Source organism: Myotis lucifugus, unplaced genomic scaffold (assembly GCF_000147115.1).
Source record: "Myotis lucifugus unplaced genomic scaffold, Myoluc2.0 scaffold_313, whole genome shotgun sequence".
NCBI classification, from domain to species: Eukaryota; Metazoa; Chordata; class Mammalia; order Chiroptera; family Vespertilionidae; genus Myotis; species Myotis lucifugus.
The window spans coordinates 621,568-643,730 of NW_005871361.1; the positions used below are offsets into that span (position 1 = coordinate 621,568).

Here is a 22,163-nt window from a genome sequence, read left to right on the forward strand (position 1 = left end):
CATCTCCCCAGTATTGAGCACCCACTCCCTTCCAGGCCTTCTCTGGGCCCTGGGGGTACAGCACTGACAGAAGACCAAGTCCTTGCCCTCATGAAGCTGATATTCTGATGACAGATGCAGAAGAAAATGCATCATCATAAAAATAAACATTATTTTTCTTTCTATTCCTGGTACAGTGCTTTTGCAATTAGAACCCCCTTTATTTGAAAATAATGTTGCGCCCTAACCAGTTTGGCTCCGTGGATAGAGTGTCGGCCTGCGGACTGAAGGGTCCCAGGTTCGATTCCGGTCAAGGGCATGTCCCTTGGTTGCGGGCACATCCCCAGTAGGAGGTGTGTGGGGGGCAGCTGATTGATGTTTCTCTCTCATCAATGTTTCTAACTCTCTATCCCTCTCCCTTCCTCTCTGTAAAAAATCAATAAAATATATTTTAAAAAAAGAAAGAAAATAATGTTGCCCTGGCTGGTCTATGTGGCTCAGTTGGAGCATAGCACCATACACCAAAAAGTGGTGGGTTTGATTTCCAGTCAGGGCACATATTCAGGTTGTGGGTTCGATCCCCATATCACATCACATCAATGTCTCTCTCTCTCTCTCAAAATCAATATAAAAAATAATGTAGCCCTAGCTCAGGGGTGGACAACCCCTGGCACGCGTGCCAAACATGGCACGCCAGTAACTTTTGCTGGCACGCGAAACCCTCTCTTATAATCTTCCATTTACAATTGTGAATCTTTGTTCTGAGTGATGAATTTTGTTAAGTCTCGTAATAGGAGTAGCCTGACGGATGAAAGGAGTAGCTCGTGCATATCTCTGAAGGTCACGAAATATAAACCTGATGTAAAATCTCTGTCATCAGTGATGCAGCAGCAAAAGTCCCACTGATAATATCAAACGGAGTCATAAAGTTTTCTGTCGGACTATCAGTGTACATGTATACATTAAAAAATAAATGTATTTTTCATCATCATATACTGTGTTTTTGTCGCTCGAATGAATTTTATTATTTCTTCAAGGTTCTTCACATACGTATACCTTAAGAGCTATCAAGTAGGCGTAACATGTTTAGGGTTGGCACGCAGAAGAATTTTGAGTCAGAGATTTTGCTGGTTTTGGCACGCACTCACAAAAAGGTTGCCCACCCCTGCCCTAGCTGGTTTGGCTCAGTGGATAAAGTGTTGGCCCATGGACTGAAGGGTCCCCGGTTTGATTCCGGTCAAGGGCACATACCTCAGTTGCAGGCTCCTCCCTGGCCTTGGTCGGGGCACGTTCAGGAGGCAACCAGTCAGTGTGTCTCTCTCACATCAATGTTTCTTTCTCTCTCTCCATCTCTCCCCCTCCCTCCCTTCCACTGTCTCTAAAAATCAATGGAAAATTATCCTCAGGTGAGGATTAACAAAAAATAAAAATAAATAATGTAAATTTTATGTCCAAACATTCAGTTAAATTAGTGACTTTAAACCTGTTTGGTCCCCTCCCCCCAGTCAGGGCAGTTGTAGCAAACAGATTTTGGTTCCCTGTAAGGAAGGGCCTTTGTTAGAGTTGTTCGGAAGGAATAGGCGGCCACTGAAGGTAGAAAGTTTCCTTCTGTTAGAGGTGTTCATTTAATTCAACAAACACTAAGTGCTTACCGTCGGGCAGGCCCTGTGCCAGACACTGGGATACAACGAGGAGTGAGAAACAGTTCTTTTTCTTACAGAACTCACAGCCGTGTGGATGCAAAAGGGATTAGACTATCACTGTGTTTCCGTTCAACAGACCTTTACTGAGCGCTTACTGTCTACCAGACTCAGTGTTAAAGATTATTTCAGCTCTGAGATTTTTGTCACTTCTTATTTTCAAGATCGATAGCTATTACTAAATTAGTATCCTGTGCAAAATATCCTTTAATTGGGAGGAACTGGCGATTGTTAGGTTTATGTTGGGGGAGGGGGGGAAGCATGTCTATGGCAATGACGGAGCTCTTCCCTCCGCATCATAACCACTTGGACGTTCTCTTATGTTCTTCCCGTCAGCTGCAGAGATCTGTGGTGGCATCCGGCGAAAAGCAGTTACCCGTGGAGTACCGCATTAGCAAAAGGTAAGAGGGTCCTTCCTTGTCTGGAACTCTGGCCATACCTGCCGCCTACCTTCTGGCCAGCGGCTCAGCTGAAGGCCAGCAGCAGCCCTTCGGTGCCATTGGAGATGCTGCCGGAGAACCTCTAGTTGGTGTTGATACCTGTACATTCTTGTTGAGCAGGAGACGTGGCTACTCCCCTGCCCCAAAGGCCTCTCACAGGTCGTTATATGGTCCGAGGACTTAACTAGGAGCCATGGGGAAACACTTGAAAAAGCTCCTTTGCCCTAACCAAAAAAATAAGTGTGTAGTTGCTCTAACCAGGATTGCTTTTCCAGAGAACTCGGTCCCATCCCTCTTTGTAATTTGACTTTCCAAGATTCCATTCCCACATCCTGACTCATATTCAAAGCATGACTTGCCAGCGTTCAGGCAAGAAGGATGACTGGGATCTCTGGACATGAAGGCTTCACTAGAGGAGCAGATTCAGCTGCCAGAGCCCAGCCGATCCCCTCCTTCCACCCCTGTCCCCCCACCCCCACTGCAGCGCCTTATTTACACTGTAAGGACAAGACTGATGATCCAGTAGGAGGGTCCCCATCACAGCCATGGAGATGAGATGACACATCCTTGGGCAGAGGCCAGACCTCAGGCTGGGTGGAGAGTTTTTGCTGTCTGGGAAGTGAGGGGAGGGATTGGGTCTGGTCCATTTAGGAATCTTTCGCATTAGGAATTATCCTCTAAGCTTTGGAAGACACATATGACCTCAGCTTCATTGCGTTTCTAACCTTTCTGACATTCCAGTGTCAAAGAGAAAATTAATCTTTAGGGCAGTAGGTCTTCTCTTTACTTTTCAGGTAAAGAAACTGAGATGCTCGTTACCTCTTCTTCCTTCCCATCACTCTGCCTCCCTTGGAACTCTGGTTCTGTCCTCACAGCGTCACTGTAACTGGTCTCTCAAAGGTCACCGTTGCACTCCTATTTGCCAAGTCATTTTCCTCCCACAAACCTTCACTGACCATCCATTACCCACAAAGTGAAGACCAGGTTTCTGAACACGGTGTCCATTGTGTTTTCCAACATGAGCCTGTTGGTTCAGCATTGTCTCATAGTTCTTGTTTTCACTTCTGTACACACGATTGTCACCCCTCCATGTCTGTACTTATGCTGTTTCTTCATCCTGGAATACCCCTATGTCTTTTCTATCTCTTAACTTTTATGCACCCTTTAAAATTTGGCCCGCTTGTCACCGTCTCACCGCAGTGCTCTAGTCAGAATGAGGTCTTCTTCCTCTGTGCTCCCCAGCACTTGACTGTAAAGACTAGTTCTCATTTTTTCACTCTACCTTGATCTGTACTCAGTTACACTTGTGTATCTTCTCCCATGAGCTTTTTGATGTAACAGCCTTGTCTTGGGTATCTTTTAAACCTAAGAGCATATAGCACAGTACTTCCCTTGCACTCACTTCCTTGGGACCTACATTCTGATCCCAAATCCTCCACTTTATCAGAACCTCAACAAGACATTCAGGAAAAGAGACTGAACTTTGCTCTTTGGCCTTTGATCTATCCTGGTTTGTCTTGGAGTGGGACAGAAGAGCAGAGATTGTTCTGTTTTACTGCAATCACTCGCATGCAGCTTACAAATCATCTTCATATGCATTGACTCTCACAATCTTCCTAAGTCTATGAAGTAGATATTATTATCATCCCCATTACATAGATGAGTACAGTGAGCCTTAGAGAGGTTAAAGGTTAAGTGCCTGACATAAGGTCACACGGAGGATCAGGGACTGCTCTTACTACTTTGAATCCAAAGCTTTTCCCATTGCATGCAGCTGTTGACATGTCTCTGAAACATAGCAGTTTTAAAGGCAGGGTTTTGTCTTTTTCCTCTTTGTATCCCAGCTCCTCATGCTTTGAGCCTTCTTCAATCTTCACAGCACCTAGCATAGGGCCTGGCATTCAGTGAGAAGCCTCAGAGAATGTTTGTTGAATGAATGAATGTGTGGATGTTGAGGTGAAGCATAGTAGACTTAGCATGAGGAGCCAGTAGGTAATTCGGCATCTACATCTATCTTCCTGTCTTCCTTCCTCTGGCAGTTGACATCTCTCATTCATTCATTCACAGATATTTACTAGTAATAGTTTCTGGCATGAGATCACTAGTGCTCCAACCTGTGATTTGTTTTAGTGCCTGGCTGAAGGACACCGTTGACCCAATGCTGGTCACCCTTGACCATCGCATTGCTGCCCTCACAGGCCTTGATGTCCAGCCTCCCTACGCAGAGTATCTCCAGGTGGTGAACTACGGAATCGGAGGGCACTATGAGCCCCACTTTGACCATGCTACGGTAACTACGGGGTCAGTGACCAATCTCCTGGGGTGGAGAACCAAAGTGTCATTTATTTCTCTGAGGCAGAGCTCTTATAGGACTTCTGTGGAAAACGAAGTGAAGGTTCTTGTTCCAGGAAGATCTGAAAGCCTTCGTTTCAGGCTGATTTCTGGTAACCCATTTTCTTATATCCACCATCCACCTCTCCTTCATTTGCTAGTGGGGAGAAGAATGTGACCTGTCAGTCTCCTATCTTGCTTCACTCGAGCACTTCCCAGGGAAGATTGTCCTTCCTCCAATCACTCTATCTACATATTTTATGATTCTATTTATATGAAATTTCTAGAAAAGGCAAAACTAAAGGAACAGAGAGTAGATCAGTGGTTTCCCGGTATTGGGGGTGGGAGTGGTGATTGACTGCAAACAGACGAGGAAACTCAGTTGAGGGAAGTGTTCTCAAGTTGGATTGGTGGGATGGTTGCACACTGTTAAAATTTACTGAACGTCATTGAATAGTACACTTAAACAGGGTGAATTTCATAATATGTAGATTATATCTTAACTAAGCTGTTCTATGACAAAAAAAACGGGTATGTCTTTTCAACATATAACTGGGAACTCCAGTCTTATGACTTGGTATTACTACAGAATAATTATCTGTAATATTTTATATGTTAATTTATTTATTCCACCAAGAACCTGAAGGTGCAATTAACCCCTCATACAGTTCTTTCACTACTAGCAAGGAATTGTGTTTTATGAGTGTCTAACAAATTAGTAATAAAAAAGTACATTGAGTACCAAAAAGCACAGATGGGCACAAATTCGATCAGGTGTAACTCAAGACTATATCCCACCTGTGACACCCCCATTTTTCTCCTCCCTGTATTATGGTGGAATCCTGGCTGTCACTCTGGTGCCAACTGCATAAAATAATGATGTTTTATTTTTGTCTCAGTCACCAACCAGCCCACTGTACAGAATGAAGTCTGGGAACCGAGTTGCAACATTTATGATCTATGTGAGTCTGGCTTTGAACCAGGGCTTCTTACTTAAGGACTATTTATGTCTCTCTCTTATTTTATGGTTTTCAAAGCAATTTCAGGTGTTGATTTTATCTGATACTTGCAGCTGAAAAGTCTCTAGGAGATACAAAGAAGTGCAAATCAAGACAAAACTCTTCATATTAAGAAAGCACATCCATAATTCTAGAATATGGTGGTGAAACGCCTTAGCTGAGGTTACCTAGAGAAGGACTGAGTGACCTGGGAAAGATGCAATCAGTAGATCCTATGATGCCCAACTTTCAAAACTAATTGTTATAGTCTAAGCAGTGTTCTGTGAGCCACAGGTCATGACCCATTAGTGCAGCGGTTCTCAACCTGTGGGTCGCAATCCCTTTGGGGATCGAATGACCCTTTCACAGGGGTCGCCTAAGACCATTGGAAAACACATATATAATTACATATTGTTTTTGTGATTAATCACTATGCTTTAATTATGTTCAATTTGTAACAATGAAATTGGGGGTCACCACAACATGAGGAACTGTATTAAAGGGTCACGGCATTAGGAAGGTTGAGAACCACTGCATTAGTGGATCTGGTCAGTATTTAAGAATTCTGAACAAGAAGAGAATAAAATGAAATGGAAAATAAGAGGGTATCTTATGTAGTAAGAATATTTTATGAAACATTTACTATTTCAGGGTGTGTGTGCGTGTGTGTGTGTGTGTGTGTGTGTGTGTGTGTGTGTGTGTGTTGGGTTGTGATATAACCAGTGTTTCTTTCTGAGGGTCTCAAAGTTTGAATCTACTTATTGTCGCCTTCAATAAGGATGTTAATGTAGCTAGAAGAGTAAAGAAAGGGGGAATTCCTAAATGTCCTTCCTCCTGTGGCCCTGCAGGCAAACACCCATTGAGTAGGCTTCTTTAATTCCTAAATTGGGTAATTGTCTTTCCGTAAGTATTTCTCTCAGATTTGAACAGGAGAACAGGGGAGGGAATCTACGCAGAAATGACATCGAGGTCAGGTAGGGCCAAGTAGGGCAGTCAGGGGCTCTTTCAACTCTGGTTCTTCCTCTGGTGTTTCAGCTGAGCTCGGTGGAAGCTGGAGGAGCTACAGCCTTCATCTATGCCAACTTCAGCATGCCTGTGGTCAAGGTGAGTGGGGATCTGGTCCCAACAGATGGCTGTAAGGTGAAGAACTAACATTCTAGCTTTCATGTTGTCTGTGCTTGCAAGCTTATTCCGAGGGGGTAGGGACAAGAAGAGGTCTTTCCGTGATTCCCAGAATCAAAGATAATCCCTCAGTCTTGATGACCACGTTATTGTGCCTCTATTTTTATTTACACTTATATTACAAGTAGACAATTCCATGTCTGCCTTCCCTATTATAGTAGAACTTCTCTATTACAATAGAACATAAAATAGAACTGTTTTTTATTAATCTTCGGATCATGAATGAATATTTCCCCCAAATTTTAGACCAGTCAATCAATCAATCAATCAGGGATGGCAGCCCTTATTAAATTCAGGAATGAAATTAGGACAAATAAATGAGATTGTGCCTATAAAGCACTTGCCACAGTGCCCTGCACATCACAAAGCATCCATTAAGTAAATGCAGGTATCTACGAATACTCAGGGGTTGGTGAAGGTTAAAGTAAGTCTATAGAAGTATAGAGGGGGACGCTGGGTATGGAGGAAGAACATATGACTTGGAGTCCAAACACTGGACTTGGCGTCTTGACCTTGTTCCTTCTTAGTTGCATTGTTTAAAGCCCCTGGGTCTCAACGTCCTCCTGATAAATTGGGGAGTGTGAAAATGCTGGCTCCCCGGGGGTGTTATTAGTGAGAGCCTAAGGAGGGGTGTCTGGATTAAGTTCTTAGTTGTATGAGGAATGTTTTATTCCACCTTGTGGATTTTTGTTGTGTGCATCTCCTCAGCGATTCAATGACATCCTATACTCACCTTTCTCCTAGCACTTATCACACTGTCTTGTCCTGGTCTGTTTTTAAATCTGTCTGTCCCAAAAGACTGTGAGCTCCTTAGAGTAGAATTGGACATGATTTGTCTCTGCATCTTCTGGGCCTGAAGCAGGGTAGGCCCTCAATAAAGGACAAATGCATGCATGAATGAATGGCAGCTTATGCCACTTTGTGCCATTTTATGCATGCCTTGCCCCCAACCTGCATGGAAGGCTTTCATGTAATGACATGCATGCATTTGTTCTCAGTCATGTGCTTCCCAAGGAATGACTGGGGTTGGGGTCATTTTGTTTCCAGAATGCTGCACTATTTTGGTGGAACCTGCATAAGAGTGGTGAAGGGGATGGTGACACACTTCATGCTGGCTGTCCTGTCCTGGTGGGAGATAAGTGGGGTAAGGCCTGCCTTTCTGGGTGTAAGAATGGGGTGAGGGGTTCATAGTGAAGTGAAATAGGGGTGGATGGAAAATAGCCGTCCTCTCACTCTAAAAGCTTCATTGCAGTGCCACGTTATAGCGAGATGATCAGACTCTGGGGTAGTTGCCCCCAACAAATCGGGAGCCCACAAAGGGCAGGGATCTGTCACAGAGCAGGTGTCAGTAAAGGCTACTGACCTGACAGACGGGCCTGGATTCCTGAGTATGGCTGAGGAGACAGATGGTGCTGAGTCCTAGTCCTGTATCCCAGGGAGAACCATTCAGTGCCTCCCCATGAAGGGATGGTCAAACAAGGACGAGATAAATAGGTAGGGGATGTGTTTATGTAATATGTGTGTCCAATAGGACTTAGCTCTGAATACAGAAAAAGGAGAGGGACTCTCATGCTGAGATGGACACTGCCAGGAAGGGGCACCCTTTTCTCTCATTACTCTGGAGTGGCACCATGGGGGAGGTGGGCTCTTAGGAGCTACATGAATAAAAGATGACTGACCTCAGAACCCACAGGTTTGAAAATTCATCTATAGTAGACAGGGCCTGTCAGGACTTTTCCTAGGGATCAATGTCCTCTTTGCTATTTATCTCTGCTAGAAGCAACATCTAGTCTGTAGCGGGCAAACTTTTTGACTCGAGGGCCACAATGGGTTCTTAAACTGGACCGGAGGGCCGGAACAAAAGCATGGATGGACTGTTCGCTCTGCTGAGCCTGCTCTCTTCCTCCCCATTCTCCCCCAGTGGCCAACAAGTGGATACACGAGTATGGGCAGGAATTCCGCAGACCCTGCAGTAGTTTGTCCACGGCTGGTCTAGTCTGTAGCAGGACTGGGACTAGGGGGTTAGGCAAGTGAGTTGCCTGGGTGCAGAATTTAAGGGTGCAACCCTGTGGTGAGCACTGCCACTGTTCGCTCTGCTGAGCCTGCTCTCTTCCTCCCCATTCTCCCCCAGTGGCCAACAAGTGGATACACGAGTATGGGCAGGAATTCCGCAGACCCTGCAGCTCAAGCCCCGAAGACTAACATGTTGGCAGAGAGAAGTCGATGAAGTCCCATGGCTTTCCAGGCAAGCCAGAAGCCAAAGCGAGGGACTGGAGAGGAGAAAGGAGAGCATCCTTCTGGAAGAGGGCCTTGTCAGCACTGTGTTCCTTGCGAATGGGAGGCAGGGAAGTGGTCTTCATCAGGGCTCACCTGAGAATTCACTGAGAAACCATTCACATTGTTTCTGCTCCAGGCATGGGCACAGTAGAAGGGACAATACAAAGGGTGGGGCAAAAGGCTGGAGAGAGGTTTCTGGAGATCAGAGATCTCTGTTGGGAACAGGATATATCAATGGTCTCTGGGGCTTGGTACATGGGGCTTTTGCCTTTTTGAACCTTGACACCAGGGTCCCATAAGTGCAGTGAGGACACCTGCAGGAAGGGCTGGCCGGCTCCCACAGCTTTTTGCCCTTCAGCCCACTGACTTGTGCTGAAGCCTAAGAAAGCAGTATCTCCGTATCAGGAGTGCACTTCCTATGATAATTTTTTAAAGCATAAAGCAACTTTTTTGTATGACAATTTTTAAATACTGTTATTAAAAAGGTTTACAAATCATTTCCACACCGAGAATATTCTTACATTATAATATTGAGTGAAAGAAGCAGAATGCAAACTTTTTATTTATGCCATAATCTCAACTTGGCTCACCTTCCACCACTCCCCTCTCACTCCGTTCCAGACACATAACATTATTTCTTTTCTTTTTTTAAAAAGATATTATTTATTTCAGAGAGGAAGGTAGGGTGAGAGGGAGAGATAGAAACATCAATGATGAGAGAGAATTATTGATCGGCTGCCTCCTGCACACCCCACACTGGGGTTCGAGCCCACAACCCAGGCAACATGTGCCCTGACTGGGAATCGAACCGGTGACCTCTTGGTTCATAGGTCAATGCTCAACCACTGTCCCATACCGGCTGGGCACATGACATTCTTTCTATTCCTCAAAACCACCATGCTCAGCGCCCTCAGCACCATTCCTGCTTTCCAGACCTTTGTATTTGCAGCTCCCTCAACTCCTCCCTGGCCAAGCTCTTCTCATCATTTCACTCTTGGCTTAATGTCACTTCAGAGAGGACTTCCCTGATCACCCAGCCTTCTAGCCAGTGTCCTTCAGATTAACTACTTTTATTTTCTTTATAACAAGTTTCTCAAATTGAAATTATTTGATTCATTTGTTTGATTGTGGCCAATTGCCTTCCCTGCAGGATGAGTGCTTTAAGACCCCACTATGTTTTGTAAATGCCTCTATTACAGCTCTGAGCTCACTGAATTTCAGTATTTATTTGCCTGGCTGTTCACATTACACTCTGGGCTCCTCATTCCTCTTGGTGTCCCCAGAGGAAGGTCTGGTTTGAAATAAGTAGGCATTTAGCAAACATTTTGGATAAATGAATAAGAAGGCATCCTTTGAGCTGTGCTTTGGGGGACGGGTAGAATTTTAACAGGCAGAGTTTTAATGAGAAGCATTTCCCAGTGGAAGGACGAGCATGGGCCATCGTTGCGTTGATGGGTGACTGTAGCATTTGAGCACCTGTGCACAGAGAACAGTCCAGGCGCCTTGGCTCAAGCTCCTCAATAGGCGGGGAGGGGGGGGGGGTGTCTCGCTGACAGAGAAGCCACACAGTGAAATGACTGGGTGGTGAGACACTGCGGCCTCCATCCCAACCTGCACCGTGCACGTCACGATTTCTGCTTCCCAGAGCTCTGCAGCCCCCAAGACCTAGGGTTCTGATGTGCTGATGCACTGCTTCCTACAGAGCCTCAGTGAGCGTCTGCTCACATCCCAGTATTTCTGCTGAGTGAGCCTGGGTTCTGGAAATCATCTTACTAAGTTATTTTTATGTAGGAAAGGAAAAATAATTTTCCCTGTACCTTCTGTGTTCGTAGCTGAGACCTCTGCAATTAACAGATTAACCAGAGGAAACACGCATAAATTGGAAATGAGTAACTCCCCTCGGTGTCGGGAATTCAGGCTTAACTACCATCCGAATAGAGAAAGGGGAGGGAGGATGTCGGCCTCCTTAGAAAAGATGAGTGGGCCCTTAGAGGAATAGATGGGAAGGAGGTATGATAGTTTGCAATCATTGGTCTGGGTGTGGTGTCCATTTCTAGTCTCCTCTCCTGTGATGAGTCAATCTTTCCTGCTTGATGAAACTCCCAGGGGGGGTGGGGGGGAATTCATAACCACTGCGTTCCTTTTGGAGGATGTGTCTTTAGGCAGATAAGCAGTTCAGAGAAAGTCTCCCTCTGCATTTGCTGTTTTTCAAAATAATCAGTATGCCCGAGCAGCGATGTGGCATGTTCTGCTACACTGACCACCTGCCTCCTCCTGCTCCAGAGCAACGGGCCTGAGGCAGAAAGCTGTCTGTGGGCAACACGGCTCCGCTTTCTTCCCTGCTGCAGGGATCAGACCCGGGCCTTCTCGGCACGGTGGGGTGGGTCCGAGCTAACAGCAGCAGTGGTGAAGTTGATGAATTTCCCATGTGACAGGCACCTTTCCAAGGGCTCATGTGAGTTAATGAAACTTTAAAGGCTTGATGAGTTCACACTCACCCCAAGCCTATGAGGTCGATCAGTTATTATCCTTGTTTTAAAAGAAGACAGAGTTAGAGAGTTAGGTTACTTGCTATAATCCCACAGTTTGGCTCTAAACCTTGTGCTTTGAACCACTACTCTCGCAATATCTAAGAGGTGACAATTTTCAAACATCCAAGTGACTGATATTCAAGAACTGTCTGGCTGCAAATGAAGCAACGATGACTTACAGAGCATTCGCAGGCCCAGGCCCAAGCCCAGGTGTGCTGTGGGAGTGAGAAGTGCTGGATGCAGTCAGCTAGTAGGGAGATGAGACATTCATCCGGGGTTAAATGTTAGTGAAACACGATATGAAAATGTTGCATGCAATAAGAGATGAATTATTGAATGCTTCAATTAAGAGCTGAAGGGGTCACTGTGGCTGGGATAGTTGTGATAGCCTCATTTGTTTATTCAAATGACATTACCAAGGTGCGAGCTCAGTGCCAGGCCTTTAGGAACACCAGGAATGGAAAGAATTCCATGCCGACCCTGCCCAGACCCTCAGATCATCACAAGACAACGTAGTTATAGGTGGAGACAGGAGCAAAGCACCGAGGCTTCAGGGTAAGGAGAGGCTGGCCAAGTCTTGATGACATGGGGCGGTCCTGGGAAGGGTTTGTAGAGGCGCAGAAAGAGGAGTAGGGTGGGGAGGAATGACTCTCCCTAGAGCTACAAATAGTACCACCTTACTTTTGGCCAGTATGTTAGTTTTAAAATCATTTCAGCGTCCCTTCTCTTGAGCCTCACCTACCAGGGAAGAAAGATGAGCAGGCATTGTAGAAAGCAAGTCCAGAATGGTTAGTGGCCTGCCTGGGATGACAAAGCAGAGCTTGGCCTGAGACCTGGTCTTCTGACTCCCTCAGTAGTGCTCTTTCCACTGGATGGCTCTCAAAGCTACGTCCCTTCATTGCACCACAGGCGGAGAGTGGAAAGACCTTATTCTTTTATATTTGCATGAGTTTCTATGCCCTGGGAAACTGACTAGTCCTTCAACAAAGTGGTGAGGCTGAGGGGCCCCAACATCGCTTAGTGGGTAGGTAGCTAATTATAAGTAGGACTGACCGTGGCTTGGGGCATAGCTTATTTATAATTTTCTTTTTTTCTTTCTTGTACTGTTCTTCAACCATTTTTCTAACAGCTTCGTCCACCCTGGGCTCTGACATTGCATTATATATCCCTCACAAGCTTTACTCCAGGGCATATTCTTTACATAATGACTACTATCATTATCCTTAGTAACCACATATTGACTATTTACTGCAGCCCAAGCACTGTGCTAAGAACTTAGGTGTATTTGTTTCTTCAGTCCTCACAATGAGATGGGCACTGTTATCCCCATTTTACAGATAAGGGAAACAGAGACAGAGAATGTGTAACTTGCCTGAGGGTACATAGCTATAAAGTGACAGAGGCAGGATTCAAATACAGGTCTATCTCCAAAAAGCTTAACTAGCCCTGTGTTGTCTGCATTACATGTTGTTTTGCTGTGGTTGCTTTGCTCCCACTGGAAGCATATCTTTTGGTGCCAACAACTTTTGAAAGGAGTCTCCAACATTTCCCCAGGCTTTGGAAAGGTCTGTCTTTTGTGCCTCTAATGCCTAATGGCTAGGAACCCTGTCAGGATGTAGGTATTTGTTGAATACACAAATGAATCACCTCAATTCCACAGATGTACAGTGAACACCTATTGTGCGACCAGCCCCATGCTAGGTGCTCCCTGAGAATCCAAGAAAATGAAGAGGTCTGTCTGCTCACTGCTCTTAAAGCAAAATTAGCACATGCCCAAGGGGGAGAATAGAGAATTAGATATAATCAAGGGGAAAGCTGTGGGGTGCTCACCCTAAGGAGCATGGGAGCTGGGAGAAAGGGGAGAACCCTATGGATAGAGTAGACTGAAGGCTTCCATGTTGGGGCTCCAGGAATACAATGGAAAGAGTGTGCCTTTGGAGGTAGCGGTTGTCACCTCACTTGTCCCCTTTCACACACAAGGGGGCAGGGAGAGCTGTCCAGGAGGAGGATGTGAGAGGGTGTTGATTCTGGGGGGCCCTTGTCCAGCAATGCCAACAGCAGCCAACACAGACTGCCCTTTCATGGGACCACTCAAAGAGTTCCCTGTTTGGGAGCATTGCTTCTCAAGCTGGGAGCATCCATGAGAGAGGGAGGGTGGGACGAAGGGGGCACTTGCCCGCAGAGTGCTGCACACTCTGGCAACACCGTGAAATCAGCCAAGGGCTAGGGGAGGAGACACACCTTTGTACCTACTCTGTGCCAGCTATTTATTCTCCCTTCTCTTTCACAACAAGTATGAGATAAGGCAAGAGAGGGAAAGGAGGCTCAATGAAAAGACTTCCTTAAGTTCACACAGCTAGCAGCAGAGCCGGATGCAGAGTGAGGCAGGCCTCCCTACCAGCTGCTTCTAATCTTTGTCTCTCACCTGAAGATCCTCACAACTTTCCCTCCCTCGGGAAGTAGAGGCTGTCTCTTTCCCTTCTTCCTCTCTACCCCATCCCTCTTTTATTCCCTGTTGTGCTTGGGAGCAGTCCCACTTGGTGAGGCTGGGGAAGTGAACCCAGTGGACCTTGGATCTAAGGGGTTTTGCCTTGGTTTCCCCTCCTGTTGGAATTCCTTTGTCTTAGCAACATGGCATTTCCTGCTTTTCACCAGGAAGCACATTTGGATTATACTTTAAATACTTAAGTCTCATTTAACCCTCCCGACACCTTGTGATTTAAGGATTATCAACCCATATTTTTTTTTTTTGGATAAGGAACCAGAAATTCTGAAAGAAGTGACTAGCCAATGGTCACCCAGCTAGTAGGTGGCTGAGAGCCTGTCACCACTAGTGAGTATCTGTCAGCAAGCCCCAATCTTCTCACCTGCCTCATCCCCATCTCTTTTCTGGTATATGTAGGAGTGATAAGGTGTGCACTGGCCTGGGAGCTCTGTGGCTTGAATCCGAGCCCAGACTGTGCTAATTGTGTGACCTTGGGCAAGTCACTTCCCTTATCAGAGCTTTCGTTTTCTCACCTGAAGGATGGCACTGCTAATCTGCCACCCCTACCCACTCCAGAGGAGCTGTGAGACCTCGAAGGATGAAAATGTGCTTTATAAATGGTACATGCTGTATTGTGTCCTTAGGCTAAGCTTGATTAGTCATCGCTTTGTGGCATCATCATTGATCATCAGGAAAAACACTTTCTCCCTCATCACACAGTTCCCTACTCAGTTAACTGTTCCCTCCGTCCACCAGATAGTTGCAGGCTCCAATGTTTAGCCTGGCTACAGGCTGGGGTTTTCTAGCAAACTGCTGGGAGAGAAAGCCAGCTCTAGGAATAAGGGAGTCTCTTGAGTTTACATAACTTTCTGAGCCTTGGAACCAGAGTGAGAATGTGTTGACTCTGGCTGCTGATGGGCAGCCAGCTGGGGCAGGAGAGTTGGCTGGAAGCTTACAAACAGCGCGCTGTTCCTGCAGGGAAGAGTGTGGCTGCCTTTGCTTTCTCTACTCTTGTAGGCTCTCTTCTTGCTTTTTCCTTATTAATGTCTTTACCCTTTAACTCCCTATCCCCCGTTCTGATGACAGGCCCTTGAATCCAACTTAAGGGTCCTTGCACCTCACTGTCCAAATCGGTGTCTTGTTCATTTCACATCCAAAATCTTGAGCCGGTCGCCTCCTCTCATCCCTGCAGCCGTTGTCCTAGTTAAGTGTACTGTTGCCATTTACACGGACTCCTACAACTGCCCCTTTACAAGCTCCTGCCTCTCGTCTGGTGCAGACCAATCCAGCTACACAGGATACTAGAGTTCCTTCACTGCAAACAACTCCCCATTCTTGCCACTCAAGGCCTTTGGGTCTGCCTCCTACTCCAGCCACACTAATCACGTGAATCTACCAGTTCTCAGAATGACTTCCAAGTCTCCTGGGCTTGAGTATGCCGTCGCCTCTACCTGCAGTGAATTCCCCTTCCTTCCCTACCTCCACCGTGTGATGATGCTTCAAAGCTCAACTCAAATGCTACCTCTTTTGTGAAACCGTCTCTGACCTGTTTCCAAAGGTTTGGTTGTCCTCTTGTCCTTTGCACAATGTGGTCAGTTTCTGTAACGGTCTCTCTAGACCGTGAGCTAATTTAAAGGGCCTTGTTATGTATTGGTATCTGTCTCCAAAATCCACTAGAAGCTTTGCACAGAACAGGTTCTCAGGTTTGCTTAACCAGCAAACAAATGCTCACCAACAGCAGGTTTGAGGATAACACCAAGTCATGCCAGCTCCCCTCATGCCTTTGTCTGAGTCCTCTCAACTTTGAGATCCCCCTTCTATTAGATCTGCCTGCCTTCTTTTTAAATCCAGATTCGAAAGAGGAAGGGTGGGAGGGTGGGAGGGAGGAGGGAGAGAGAGAGGGAGGGCTGTTTTTCCACTTATTTATTTATGCATTCAATGGTTGATTCTTGTTATATGCCCTGACTGGGGATCAAACCCGCAACCTTGGCATTTTGGGACGACACTCTAACTGAGCTATCCAGTCAGGGCCACCTACCTTCTATTTTTCAGGAAGTTCTCCTTGGGTATTCGTCAGCGTGTGTGTGACAGAATGGTCTTTGGTTTGACCCAAACATGCTCCTTCTGGCTGTGCAGCAATCCTCACTTAAAAGGTCCAGGGATTTCCCAGCCAGAGTGGGTCAGTTGGTTAAGTGTCGATTCCCAGTCAGAGCACATATCTGGGTTGTGGGTTCCAATCCCAGGTTGGGACATGTATGAAAGACAACCAATTGATGTATCTCTCTCTCCTCTCCCCGCTCCAAGCATGTCCTCATGTGAAGATTAATAAAAAATAATTTTTTTAAAAGGCGGAGTGGGGGTCTTCTTTATTCCCTGAGTTCATAGTGCTGATCTGTAGGCTCAAGGATGTTATAGCCAGCACATAATAAGTGCTCATTAAATATATGTTGTTGAATGTTTCCTTCTCTGCTGGGGTGTAGTGAAATGATCAGTAGACAAAGATGCTGCCACGTCCTAGCTGTGGCTGTGGGCAAGTCATTTCAGATCTCTGAGCTTCAATTTCCGTGCCTTTAAATTGGAGATAATGCCCATATGTCATAAGGATACAACATATAAAGGAGATGTGACTAGCACAGTACCTAACATTGGACAAACATTTCATTCATTCTCAGCCTCCATCCATCAAATCTGAAGAAGACTTATTTCCCTGGACATCATCCTTTTTCTCTTTTTAAATCCAGTATCTGGACCAAAATGACCTCTGCCCAGTGTCCCATGTATTGTCTAGAAGGCAGCATGAAGAGGAAACAACCTAGGTTTGAATTCTGACACTGTCACTTCTAAGCTATATAAATTTGGACCTGTCTACCTGTAAAAGGAACATCACTTACCTCAAAGGGTTGCTGTGAGAATTAAATGAGATGTGTGTAAAGTAAATTAGATCACCAAAATTTGATGACTAATTTGCCTAGCCTGGTGAACAAAAGTGGCTGTGTCCCTGAGAACCATGCATGTGATCATGCTGCCCCCCTGTGGGCAAAGGGCACATGCCCCACAAAGAGATCCCACCCACACCCACACCCACAAGGGATTGGTGGGAGAAATGAGATCACACACAAACACTTTTCTTCTCTGCTAGGGAGCTCATGCTTTACCCTGAAATATTTAGTGGACATCTAACCCTGAACTTCTCAGGATTAATGTGCTTGTTAAAATACAGATCAATTCTTAATAGGTCTGGGGTAGGGACAAAATCTTTAACAAGCTTCCAGATGATACTGATACTGCTAGCCCACAGACCACTTTGAGTGATAAAGGTTTTAAAGTGTAATCTGGGAGTGATATGACAGGAACTATTCATTGAGTGCCTCCCCTGTGCCAGTTAACCTATATTAACTTACATGGTCCTACCCTACTATTGATCTCCACCTTTCAGTTGAGGAAACTGCAGTATAGAATCAGCCATCTCATATAAACCATAACGGCTGGGCCATGGGTTCTAATTTAGGCAGCCTGGCCCAAAGCTTTCTAGGACTCCAACATTGTGCAGAGGACGACCAAAGGAGGGGCTGTGGCAGGGAATCAGCAAAGGTACTGAAGTGATCTGAGAGATGAGGCCTCAGCTAGGGCAGGAGCCACGGGTCTAACAGGTTTGGTAGTAGACTGGATATGGGTGTAAGAGAGCTATCTAGGGAGCTCCAGCTGTCTGGTTTGGACAATTGGAGAGATGGTGGTACCTACCATTTACTGAGCTAGGAAACACAGGAGAAATAACAAGTTAGTTTTAGGGGGAAGGTGAATTCAGTTTCAGGAATGGTCAACATGAGTGGCCTTTGGTCTTTTGGGAGAGAGATGAGGAGGTACAAGGACCCAAGTGTCTAAGCTCAGGAGATGATCTGGATTGTGGACAAAGTCTGGATGTTGGCAGATATGAAGCGAAGAGTGGTGAGGTCATGTGAGGGCAGACTGTCCTGTTCCAGAACAAGTTAACACAGCACATAATTTGAAGAGATGGGACTGGAATCCAGGTTTCCCTGGCTGCTGTGGAAGCTGCCCTGTCCATTCCACTGGGCATCCCAGACCTGAGGAACAGGCAGAGCATATCATGCTGATGGGCTACAGGAAAGGGATTTCTGGAGCTCTATGGTAACTAAATCCAATGAATTGTCCCCTGCCCCCCATATCAGCAGAAATAAGGACAACTTCATGGAGAGACTATATCAATAAAGGCTGGGAGATATTTATTTTAACAAGATCATAAATAACAAAGAAACAAAGTAGGTCCCAGACTCCAGACCGTGCAGCAGGATAAGGGATAGGAAGTTGTTGGGTGAAAAGTGGAGGGGGCTAGGCATCACCTACGACAGTCACAGAAAAGGTGGGCTGCAGGAGACTGCCCCTCCCTGCCCTTGGAAAAGGTATGCTGGGGCAGCAGGGGGAGGCCGTAGTGCTGTGATGAGGCAACTGGAAGAGGCAAAGATTGAGGATGCTGAGCTAATTCTATGAAGAGTGACATGGGAACCACAAATGCTGAAGATAAGCTGTGTGGGTCTAGAAGAAGCAAGCGGGCACTCTGCACACCTCCAGGAACCACTTATGAAAATGGTTAAATTTGACCCTTAAAAACAACTGCACAGGCTTTAGCCCTGTGGCTTTGTGCATGGGCTGTACTTAACCTGGGTTGCTCTGTGACAGGTGAGGGCTCAAGAGGTCCCTGGAGCAGCCTGGCCTCAGCCCAGGACAGGTGTCCAGACATGTGGGAGTGGGACAGTGGGCTCTCCCCAGATAGGAGGCCATGTGCTTGGACTGGCTGGACCTGATTTTCAGGATGGTTTCTTGTGATGCTATCCACTACACCTCCTTATACCTAAGGATTGGATCCTGGACTCTATGAGTCTTCCAAGCCTGGAAGAGTAAGACTGGGATAAAAAGATACCTGACTGGTGATTTATTTGGAAAGGAAAAATAAGGACCACCCTATGCATGGCCCAAACCGTGAAGTAGGGCAGAACTATGCCAAGAACAATATCAAGGAGTAGAGGTCTCTGAGCCTGGGGAGACATTTGAACTAGGTGCACTGCCTAATGCCAGAAATAGGGGCCCAGGTGGCAGTTCTGATAAAGGCTTTACCCTAGGTAAGGCAGAGAGAACAGGCAAACCCTGAACAGGGAAGGGGTATGATCTGGGAACCTTTGACTAGGGAGGCTCATGTTGGTCAAAGGCCCTGAAAAACAATGCTTTCAACAGAAATACACAAAAGGGTCTGTATATCTGGAGATGCCCATCTATAGGAAGCCGGTGTCACATGGTCGGGCAGGATGGTGAGGAGGAGACAGCGGCATCACAGTGGCCTCTGGTGCGATGTATTTACAACAGAGCTCAATGTTAAGGGAAGGACAGATAGCAGGTCACTAACAGCCAGGAAACACACTGTGAAGAGTAGAAAGAGAAGGGAAAACAAATGTCACCCTGCCTCCTCGAGTATGCCCTTCCTGATGACCAGCAAGGACCTTGCAGATCTGTCCCACCTCCCACAGCTTCATTCAGGGCTGTACACAGGGTCTGCTCTCAGTGTACTGCTGATTTGACAAAAGCTCCAAACGGTCTAGGGCCATGGTTGGCAAACTGCAGCTCACGAGCCACATGCGGCTCTTTGGCCCCTTGAGTGTGGCTCTTCCTAAGCCGTAGGAGTACCCTAATTAAGTTAATAACAATGTACCTACCTATATAGTTTGTTTAAAAAATTTGGCTCTCAAAAGAAATTTCAATCATTGTACTGTTGATATTTGGCTCTGCTGACTAATGAGTTTGCCGACCACTGGTAGGGCCCCAAACATTGCTTATTAAGAGAAATTCAGTCTTTACTTTTGATTCCTGGTCAGTCGCCTGTTTGGCATAAGGGAGTCACTTATATGTGGCTCACTGTGCCAGGCTCCTGTCATCATTTCTAATGCCTACCCTGCCCTGTCACCCTCACCTCCCAGGCCCTGGTATTCCAAGTTCTCTAACACAAAAGCCATTTCTTCTTCTTCAAACTTCCTGAGGGTGGGGAACGGGTTTCCCTGGACCTTCATCAGGCTGTGGGCTCTGTGAGGTATCAGGGGCCTTCTGTAGCACAGACGAGGAGCTCCTTGAGGTGTGGCCAAGACCGTGTGGTATGGGTCACCATGCTTCTCTTCCTCCTCAACAAAGAGCCCAACTGTGTCTCCCTAATCAGATGAAGGACATCCTAGCAGAGAGGCATCCTTTTCTCTCTAGACCAGTGGTCGGCAAACTGCAGCTCGCGAGCCACATAGGGACATTTGCTAAAATCTAGGCTCTTCCACAAAATACCACGTTTGAATTCTCAAGAGGGTGCTACTGGTTTCTAGTGCACGTAGGCCCGGCATGTTGTGGAACCTCTTATAATGCACAGGGCAGTCCCCAACACAAAGGATTACCTGCCCCAAGTATCAACAGTGCTGAGGTTGAATACCCTATTCTGGGTCTCTATTCAGCCTCCACGGCCTGCCCAGCCTTCCTCCGCAGATCTCTCTAAGAGCCTGGGAAAGGACTGATGCCCATCCCAGCTTCCTTAGAGAAGGGCCACCTCAATAAGAAGTGCACATGGGGGTGGGGTGTAGAGTGGTGAGGGACAATTTAATCTCAGCTCAGCAACAACCCATGACCAGAGAGACAAACAAACAATAGCATTTGTAGAAACACACATGTTGGGCTCTGTGTTGAGGAAGGCATGGTGACTGAACCAGACAGGGTTTAAGGAAGAGATAGTTACAACTTTGCAAATATTCTTTGAAGAGATAGTTACAACTTTGCAAATATCTTTTTGTTGGAGTTGGCCAACACTTTGGGCTCCTTAATCCTTTGTACACCATAAGCATCTATAGACTCAAGCAGCGGACCTTCCCCACCCGCCATGTGTGTCTATAGCCGGAAACCTCACCTACCAACTATGGTCGCCCAATTTTAAAATCAGACTTGTTAGTGACATCTCTGGGTTTGTAAAGAAAATTATGGTAACTTAAATTTGTAAATATTCCAGAACATATGGGAGAAATGGGGATGGTTCCCGTTTTGGATGCGTGGCAGTTAACTGGTTAAACCTTTTTACTGCTTACCACTGGAATCCACCGACGGACTCTGCAAACCTGTTCCGGATCAGGAAAGTGGCAACAGCTTCAGCTACCTAGAACACAGAGATTTTCCTAGCCATGGGCCTCAGCCTTAGAGGTCCTGGGGGCTTCTGCTGGAAGGTCAGACCCTATAGTGAACTCACGGGACCTACAGGTCTTGGGAGCTTGAGATCACAATGACCTGGTACTGCTAGGGTAGGAGACTCATTCCGAACTATTAGTATAATTTAGGGAGCAGTTTCTACCCCAATTATCCCTTTTTCCATCTGGCTTTTGGAGGTAATGGAGAAGTGGAGCTTAAGATCTTCACTATAGGATCCCAGGATAAAATAGCAGGGTGCCAGTAACTTCTCAGCCCACACACAGAAAGCCAAGACCACTGGCAGCTGCCAGAGAGAGGTTTGGGAGCTGGTGGCATTGCATCTGTGTAGGCCCCACAGAAACAGCTGCAGGAACACAGACTGATTTAGAGCTATGTTCTATCTTCTGTGAGACCCAAGGTTACTCTCACAGAGGTCCTCACAACTCTCAGTCATCAGCACTGGGCTCACCTTGTCTGGGGCATCCTCATGGACTGCGTGGCCACACTGAGGTAGGACCTGCATCTGGAACTTCCCTGGAGAAGAAACAAATCCAGGCAACTTCAGAGACAAAAATGGCTCTCTCCTTACCACCTCTGCAGCCTCATAGGACATTTCAGAAGCCCAGGACCTCTCCCTCCCTCTCTCCCCAAAACTCTAGACTCAGTTGCCAAGCCTTTGAGGAGGATTGTAATATCTATAATTGTAATCTTGGACAAATCATTTTCCTTTCACTTTTTCCTTCTGCAACTATTTAATGTACATATATCTACTTCAGGCCAGACATATAGGAAGAAACGGTTTCCTTTTTTCAGGAGATTTATTATAGTCTAGTGGGGGAGCAAAACACAAGGAACAACATTTTAATGCAACAGGTAGTTCCTATGATTAAACTGCACACATGGAACTGGAATAATGTAAGAAAGGGGGCTTTGTAATCAAATAGGGATTCAGGGAGGCTTCCCACGGAGAAAAAGCCTACACAGAAGGAAAGGAGGATGAAATAGTATTTATTCCTAGAAATAAA

At 46.2% G+C, this 22,163-nt stretch overlaps 2 protein-coding genes across 10 annotated transcripts in view; one reads left to right on the forward strand and one right to left on the reverse strand.

Annotated features, from left to right (window-relative positions):
* Positions 1–9,404, forward strand: part of P4HA3 (prolyl 4-hydroxylase subunit alpha 3) — a 44,356-nt gene extending 34,952 nt beyond the window's left edge. The window contains 6 exon segments of the mRNA XM_023764045.1: positions 2,016–2,080; positions 4,250–4,409; positions 5,350–5,412; positions 6,484–6,552; positions 7,678–7,774; positions 8,762–9,404. Of these exon segments, the coding sequence (XP_023619813.1) occupies positions 2,016–2,080; positions 4,250–4,409; positions 5,350–5,412; positions 6,484–6,552; positions 7,678–7,774; positions 8,762–8,832 (525 nt within the window). The 3' untranslated portion in view covers positions 8,833–9,404.
* A 2,399-nt stretch (positions 9,405–11,803) lies between these two features.
* PPME1 (protein phosphatase methylesterase 1) overlaps positions 11,804–22,163 on the reverse strand; it is a 66,503-nt gene continuing 56,143 nt past the window's right edge. For 2 of the 9 annotated variants that reach the window (XM_006100452.3, XM_023764050.1), the window contains exons 12-14: positions 21,608–21,672; positions 21,042–21,109; positions 18,137–19,353 (exon numbers count right to left, since the gene is read on the reverse strand). In XM_006100452.3, the coding sequence (XP_006100514.1) occupies positions 19,335–19,353; positions 21,042–21,109; positions 21,608–21,672 (152 nt within the window). In that variant the 3' untranslated portion in view covers positions 18,137–19,334. Of the gene's footprint in view, positions 16,492–18,136; positions 19,354–21,041; positions 21,129–21,607; positions 21,698–22,163 lie in introns of those variants that run through there. The other 7 variants (XR_002832069.1, XR_002832070.1, XM_023764054.1 and 4 more) reach the window with 7 other exon arrangements.